The 6,692-nt window shown below is 34.0% G+C and overlaps 1 protein-coding gene across 1 annotated transcript in view; it reads right to left on the bottom strand.

The window, feature by feature from the left end:
* Positions 1-4,734: 4,734 nt before the first annotated feature.
* RNF38 (ring finger protein 38) overlaps positions 4,735-6,692 on the bottom strand; it is a 43,104-nt gene continuing 41,146 nt past the window's right edge. Inside the window, exon 11 of the mRNA XM_044660985.1 lies at positions 4,735-5,129. Coding sequence (XP_044516920.1) covers positions 5,067-5,129 — 63 coding nt within the window. The 3' untranslated portion in view covers positions 4,735-5,066. The remainder of the gene's footprint in view (positions 5,130-6,692) is intronic.

Raw genomic sequence — 6,692 nt, 5'->3', positions numbered from 1 at the left:
TAATAATTAATAAAAAATACAGTCTTTTTAATATCATAAGCTGTTAATTGAAATAATTGCTACTTGACTTGTCTTTTTCACTTTAGACAAAAGACTTGTCTGAAACAACAATTTCTTTATATTTATTAAAACTATTGCTTCATCAAGGTTCAAACTCTTGGTTCTGCAATTTACTAGTTATGTGATCTTTCTTTCAGAATCTCAGTATTCTTATTTGTAAAATGAGGTGTTGGCCTAAACTATCTCTAGGGTCTCTTCTATAGTTTTGAAATTATAATTCTGTGGATAGAATATTTCAAAAGTCAAGATTGTTTTGGCATAGGCTTCCATACACATTCACATTTTAAAAACCAAATAAACCACAAGAACTAAATTTATCCTCTGCTACTAAAAAGGGAACCACATTGTTCTGAAAAATAAAATTCAAAGCAGATACTTTTATAATGAGAGTCATTAATGAAGTTTAGTGTAAAAGGTGAAATTGCATAAAAGCCATAAAGGAAGGAAAAAAAGCAAGTTGACAAATGTGACAAGTGACAAGGAAGGAGAATCCAGTTCCTAATTCTATTTTAGGGCATCTGTCAGGATGTTTGATTGGGTCAAAAGAATTCCCATTTCTCCACCCAAAGCAGGAAGAAAACATTTAGGATCTATCCATGCTCTGAAGAAGTCTCTTAAGGATGACTTAAATCTTTTTGCCTGATGGTCAATTGTTAAAGACATCAATTCACACAGGTTGCTTCCCCACCCAGGTCACTCAAAAAAAAGAGAAAATGAAGTTTGACTTATTTTTTCCCCAATTCTCCTTGTAGATCCATTTTTTACTGCTTAGATGACCAGAATTTGCTTCTGAAATAATTTATGGGCTCAAGAACATAAACACGTAGAGAAAAATAGTTGTGTTTGTTGTTGTTTTGGGGACTGGGGGAGTAGGGATAGGTGTCAAGGGAACCAGACTGAAAAAAAAAATTCCATGTGTAGTTGAGGGCAAAAGAGAAGAAAATTTCCTATATAAGTTACTGAGAAGACAAAATGAAAAACCAGGGAACAGAAATTCTGGATGATGAAATATTAGTGATCCTGACATTCCCAGGTGTTTTCCTGTGCCACTGCTGCTTATAGCAAATAAAATAGAAACATGAACACACATCTAGACTATCAGCAATGTGGTAAACCAGGCTTTCCTTCCTTTTTTTTTTAAAAGGCCCAATAAAGACCTTTGTTGTGTACGCTAACACAACATAAGGCTTTTATATTATATTATATTAAGTATATTATGCTTAATAAAGGGCTTTTGCATTTTGACACTTTTTTGGTGAAGTTTTTCATCTGTCTTTATGTGCTGTTTGTTTCTAAGGACAAGCATATACTACACAGGGTGTACCAAAAATGATAGTGTGGCTTTTGCAATTTGTTCTATACTCCACCGTTCATTTTATACACCACCCACTGATCGGCTGAAGAAGCATATTGTGTATCCTTCAAACACTCAAAACAGACATTTATAAAAACATGAATCAGGGCTCAGAATATAATCTGCTTACATACTGAAATATGAAACCAGGAAGAATGACAAGAAATTCTAAGTATACATCATACATTTATTACTGAACAACCCTCTCAACTCCAAAATTGGGCACAGGGATTAAAAATAAAAATTCATTGCACTACTTAGTAAGCATTACTAGTAACTTTCATAAAAAATGTACAAATTTTGTTAAAAATTTATCAAGCCTTCAAATGATTTGGTTACAGGTATTTATAATACATTTAAAACTACATTAAATGATACAATAGAGTACGATGAGGAAAAGACTCAACAAATATGATTCCAACAAAAAACTCAAAAGCTTTCATAATCATTAGCAAATTTGAAACAAACAGCAAAATGAGGTAACTGAATGTACCAAAAGGAAAATAAAAACAGTTTTAATGACGGCCCAAAGATATCTCCATCAAAAATGTTTTCCTAAAATGAAACTGAGTTGGTAGATCCCATCCAAAGTATTTACAAGAGGCCTAAATTTTAAGAGCGTTAACAAATCACAGTTAAGAGATCGTATAAAACCTAAACATACTTACACATTTCCCCCCATTTTGCTTGAAAAACTTTCAGTAAGAAAATTAGATTTTGATATCTAGAGGCCTTGACATCTCTCTTTCAAAAATGGTCAACTAAAAAGTTGACAATTCATGCAACAACACAGTAGAGCTAAGTTGGTAATGCCAATCATTCTCATTTTTGGAAGGAAAAGAGGGGAAAGGCAATAAACATGAATATTATATTGGATTCTGGTGCTGTGAATTACCACTGTAGGGGGTGGAGTCAGACACAAAAGTGTGCATTAATTCAAAGGCAGTAACAGGTGAGCATGAATTCCATTAGCCTCCCCTTTTGTCAGCCACAACAGGGGAAGTTCAATGTAGCTAGTTTGAGCTGGTTCAGAACACATGCATGTGTGCTTTAAATAAATACTAACCACATGAAATAAATCTGCACACATCTCCAGGAGTCCCATGCAAATAATTTTTTTTGAATTTCAGATTAGCTACAAGAGTGCAACGATTAAATTCAGTATTTTACCAAATTAGTCTTTACTGCCCCCTAAACGGTCAACTGCTTCACTTCATAGAACTTCACTGGAAAAGGGACATTATAACAAGAATTCTTAAGTTCAAGGGGGGGGGGGAGAAGAGGGGGAGGGAGGAGGAGTACTAGTTTATCTAAATATGAGTACAATGTGCCTTGTTAATTATGTATTTCTATCTAATTTAGAAAAAAGTGCTTTATTTGCATGCTTCAATAAAGTGAATACTGAGTGTAGTTGTGTTATTGTTAGATCTGTACAGATAAAAAGATTTTTTGCAGCTATATAAAAGAGTCTATGTATAAGATGTGTGGCATATGCAATTTTAAACATGATCTCCTTATTTTAAAAAAATAAAGATTAACTATACATGATTTAATTGGTTTGTGGCTGGTTGTGCCAACAATTCCACTCTGGACCACATTTCTGGGGAGGGGGTTATAACAGTTTTAAAAAATAGTATGCTGTTTATTTGTTATCACTGTTTGTTTTTTTCATTAGTGCTCTTAAGATCTGACACATAAGGGCCAACCAGAAAGTTTTATAATTCTATTTTCTTGTTTTAACTAGGTAGGAGTCAACAGTGTCTGAAAAAATGGGCAAAATTGTGCTTGTTTTACATTACTCAACTTCCTGTTGCGATTGGTCTTTACGTAAAGTCTTTGAAAGAGGGCAAAACAGTATGGGTGGCAATAACACTGTCTGAAGAAAATAACTGACACTAAAGCTGAATGGCATCTGAAGCATCCGAAGTTAGGACACAAAAACCCAAAGCTGGGACAAGACTGATAACTAAGTGTGCTGCTCACAGTGTTGCAAACAAAGTTGACAACATTCACCCAAGGTAAAAAGCAGAGGGATTCAAAAAAATGGAACTCTTGAATCTAGTTCTACTACTGAAAAAGAGCCTAAAGCAATCTGAGATATGGTAAGTGAATCAATTTATTCAAAAACCACAACTATAACATTATTCAGGTCAATTGAAGGGAGATTAACTCCTTTTTCACAGCATTATTTGTTCTAATTCAAGAACGGAATCCTCTTTTATACTGCTAGCATCTTGGCCACTGATTGTATTACACTTTACTCATTCATGCAAGGTCAAAACAAAACAAAACCAAAAAAAGCATCCCCAACCCCAGGTTTTTGACAAAGGAAAAAAGCAGGGGTCCGCTTCATCACAGAGTTCATCTGTATAGCATGGGTTAAAAGGAATATGGTAGGAAATAGGATTCTCCAAAAGAGAACTAACCAGACTACCTTCAGAATCTGAATTTTAGCTAAAATACTTTATAGGAAGAGAAATGTCATTTCCTCACAACTTAATTTTGCTTCAGCTATATAACAAAGAAGATGGACCAGGAATGCAAGTTTGAACTGCTTAATAAATTAGATTCTGATGAAGAACAAAGCCTAATTTTAGGAGGGGAACTGCATGGGACTGGGGATATCCTTAGTAACAAATTACTTAAGTGTCTTCAGAAGAGTAAAAATCTAACCAATTAAAAAAAAAAATCACAGCTACTTTAACAAGCTGACTGGAAATGTTGAGACGGGAACATAATCAACATTCAAATTACCAATTGAACATATAATATTGCTAACTGATTATGCGTGATATTGCACCCTTCTAAAAGGAAACAGCAAGCCTGACATTTTAAAATTCATTTTCTTAAGAGAATCTAAAAATTAGGTCCTGGTATACTTTTTCTAAAAGTGGCCACAACAGAGACCACCAAAAAAGGGAAAGTATAACAGCCACCTGAAGAATAAAATGATCTTTGTATTATTAAGTATATTTAGAGGGAATTAGGGGAGAGAATATTAAATGCTTATAATTGATGCACCCTTAGCATTCAGTGTGCACAGCAAATACAAGGAAAGAAACCAGTGTACAGTACTAGTACTGCTTAAATAACACACAAGATTATACATTGCAGCATAATTAACACTACACACATTCTCAGTACATGCTGGTATATAGGATCTCACACATACATTATGCTACCACACCCTCACACAAATACTTGCATACCTGCAGTCATACATAGATATATTACCATCAGACTCATACTCATTCATTTCCACTCACAGTTTCTGAAGGCTCTATATAAGGTAGATTGCTATAGTTTGGAGCTACCACTCTTAAAAAAGCACATGCTAAGATCACATCCAGGGTAATCTTGCAGCAACACTCGGAATGATCACACAAAAACCAGGGAATGTTAGTGCACACACAAAATTAAGCTAAAGAAAAAGTCTTTGGAGTTCCAATCACACTGTTAGTATAACAATCCCATAATTGTGACGACTAATTGTATGTAAGCTTTATAATTAATTAAATCACACAGTGCAAAGAAAGGTCCATTGACCCTTTTGGTAAGGGGAAGGCTGGAAGCCACACAGGTAAATTCAATGAAGAGTCCATATATACATGTGATGAGAAACACCCAAACTAAATTTGTGCTCTTAGATTGGTCATTCTGAATCACGATGCACTTCTGATGCGTCAGCTCGACAAATTGGGCAGGTACGATTTGCCTGTAAAATGAAGGCAAAATAAAACTTTATTTGAGTTGTGATTTAGAAAACATATTTATTCAAAGAAATACATTTCTTTTCCATGATGACATTCACTACCAAAATTAGGATAATTAAGAAGATGTTTCCATTTTTATATCCTTATCATCAAAATTAAATTTGAAGTACTGGAGCTTGGGAGAATTAGTAACAGTCAAGAACATTTTTGGAACTAAAAAAAAAACAACTGGATTTGAAATTCTGACACATACTAGATGGTAGGTCTATCACCCGACCCATATGTTTTGCAGATTCCTTATATATAAACTGAAGAAAAATAATACTGACTTATAAACTTGTAAAGCAAAATGTAGGTATGAGTTAACTGGATTACGATGGGGAACATTTGGCCTTTGACTTGACTTTACTGCACCCATGGACATGGTTGATTATAATCTTTAGGGGGTATGGAAGAAAATCTTAAAACAAACATACAGAATGTACTTTTTTGCTTTGTATCAAAATATCTTTCAGACTCACAGTTATATCAATTGACTGAGGCAGCAAGGTATAATGGACTATCTGGAGTTAAGATAATAATAACTAGCCTTTACATAGAGATGTTTGCAAAGAGTTTTATTGTCTTATCTCAGTTGGTCCTGTGTTTGAATCCCAACCCTGCTATTTATACCCATATGACCCTGGACAAGTTACTTCAATATTCTAGTATTGTTTTCTCAACTATAAAAGAGATTAGAATAGATAATCTCTAAAGATCCTTCCTGCTCTAAACTGATGATTTTTGAGGCTTCAACATAAAATTTTTTAAAATTTTATTATTATTCTTAAAAACCCTTACCTTCCATCTTGGAGTCAATACTGTATATTGGATCCAAGGCCGAAGAGTGGTAAGGGCTAGACATAAATGGGAGTTAAGTGACTTGTCCAGGGTCACACAGCTAGGAAGTATCTGAGGCCAAATTTGTACCCAGGACTCCTGTCTCTAGACTTGGCTCTCAATCCACTGAGTCACCCAGCCTCCCCCTAAAATTTCTAAAGTAAAGTAATACATTCCTACCTGGCCAATTCTTTCAGAATTTCATGAGTAAAATAAATTACTATTGGAGTAAAACAAAATATGCTTTGAAATTTAAAGCCAGATCAGAAGAAAACTGACAATACATGGCAGCAAGATGTTATAAGGACAGAATAACAGAGTACTCTAGTATATGACTTTCATTTTCACTTAACACCTTTCTCTATTTTCTCCCTTAACTGGTCATGCCTATACAGAATTGGGTTTTTGTTTTAATTTTACTTACTGAATGGAATTTTAAGTGGTTATATTGTCTGTCTTATACAAAATAACTCCCTACAAAATATGTTTAACGTGATAATATGTATATAACCTAGACTGAATTGCTTATCAGCTTTGGGAGTGGAGAGGGAAGAAGGAAGGGAGACAATATGGATCATATAACTTCGGAAAACTTATGTAGAAATTTATTAAAATAAAATAAAAAAATTTAACTCAACAACTCTAATTGAAATCACTTTTTCTTTTTTTCACAGCATGTATGTTTT

Source organism: Gracilinanus agilis, chromosome 1, assembly GCF_016433145.1.
Source record: "Gracilinanus agilis isolate LMUSP501 chromosome 1, AgileGrace, whole genome shotgun sequence".
Lineage (NCBI taxonomy): Eukaryota > Metazoa > Chordata > Mammalia > Didelphimorphia > Didelphidae > Gracilinanus > Gracilinanus agilis.
Note: the sequence above shows the minus strand (reverse complement) of the source record. Positions and strands in the feature narration are given on the sequence as shown.